The 1,122-nt window shown below is 39.8% G+C and overlaps 1 protein-coding gene across 4 annotated transcripts in view; it reads right to left on the reverse strand.

Annotated features, from left to right (window-relative positions):
* Window positions 1–1,122, reverse strand: part of flna (filamin A, alpha (actin binding protein 280)) — a 65,655-nt gene that overhangs the window by 41,991 nt on the left and 22,542 nt on the right. For all 4 annotated transcript variants that reach the window (XM_032522003.1, XM_032522001.1, XM_032522002.1 and 1 more), the window contains exon 4: window positions 923–1,020. In XM_032522003.1, the coding sequence (XP_032377894.1) occupies window positions 923–1,020 (98 nt within the window). The remainder of the gene's footprint in view (window positions 1–922; window positions 1,021–1,122) is intronic.

Here is a 1,122-nt window from a genome sequence, read left to right on the forward strand (position 1 = left end):
CTGTTGTTTTTAAATGTGCTATAGAAATAAAATTGACATTGACATTGACATTGTGTTATCCTCCCGCTAGCGTTAGCACCCAACAGGCTGAAACAGGGCAAGTTTTAAACATGTTTTTAGCCTCTTAACATACTCAAAATGTCATTACCAGTGCCTAGCCGTGTGCAGTTATTCCTTCCAAGTGAACACAGCGAATTTGACTGTAGTAGATGTGAAAAAAGTGCCTGAAAGTTGATTGTCACAACTTTTATGCCTTTCTGTCACATCTACTACAGTTGAAGTCACTGTGTTCACTTGGAAGGAATAACTGCACATGGCTAGGTACTGGTAGTGACATTTTGAGCATGTTTAGAGGCTAAAAACACGTTTAAAACTTGCCCTGTTTAGGCCTGCTGGATGCAATTTCTAGCAGGCGGATAACTCAGTGTAGACTGCACCGATAGTTTTCATTTGTCTAGCTAATGACTGCACTACAGCAAAAAAAAAAAAAAAAAAAACAGAGCCACATGTTGAAATTGACCGGAATTCTCCTTTAAGTCGACGCGTGTTTCTCGCTTTATCAATATAGCAAGCTTCGACACCTCTTCTTGATGAAAGCAAAGAAGAGTTATTTATTCCCCTTTCCATGTGCAAATAAACTTGGTAAAACTGAAGTATTTGACAGAAAATGGCACACACGCACACAGACGCACACGCACGCAGCTCCGATCTGCACCTACCGACTGTCCTCAAGTGTCGGCATCTGTATTTCTAAGTTCCTTGTATTATAGAAGAAACAAATATGACTGACTATCTGCATAATAACAAATAATAAAGACTATTAAACTGCAAAATTGCATTTGGTTGCTAAAATTGGTAAGAGAAAGAATTTGTAATATTTCTTATTTTCAAAAGAAGCTCTAAGGTTTAATATTTATTTTACCTGTGGGATGCCCAGCCAGTCGTCAGCTTGCTGCATGGCCTCCCGGGCGTTGTCCACTGGTTTGGTCTGATCCCACTGATCCCAGTCAGGACACAGTCCTGCAGGACACAAAGCGTATCAGGACAATAAATGAGTTTACCAGGATCCACATCTATATAAGTGGCATTTAAAGTAGAGCCCAACCGATAAAGGATTTTTAA

Source organism: Etheostoma spectabile, chromosome 7, assembly GCF_008692095.1.
Source record: "Etheostoma spectabile isolate EspeVRDwgs_2016 chromosome 7, UIUC_Espe_1.0, whole genome shotgun sequence".
Taxonomy (NCBI): domain Eukaryota; kingdom Metazoa; phylum Chordata; class Actinopteri; order Perciformes; family Percidae; genus Etheostoma; species Etheostoma spectabile.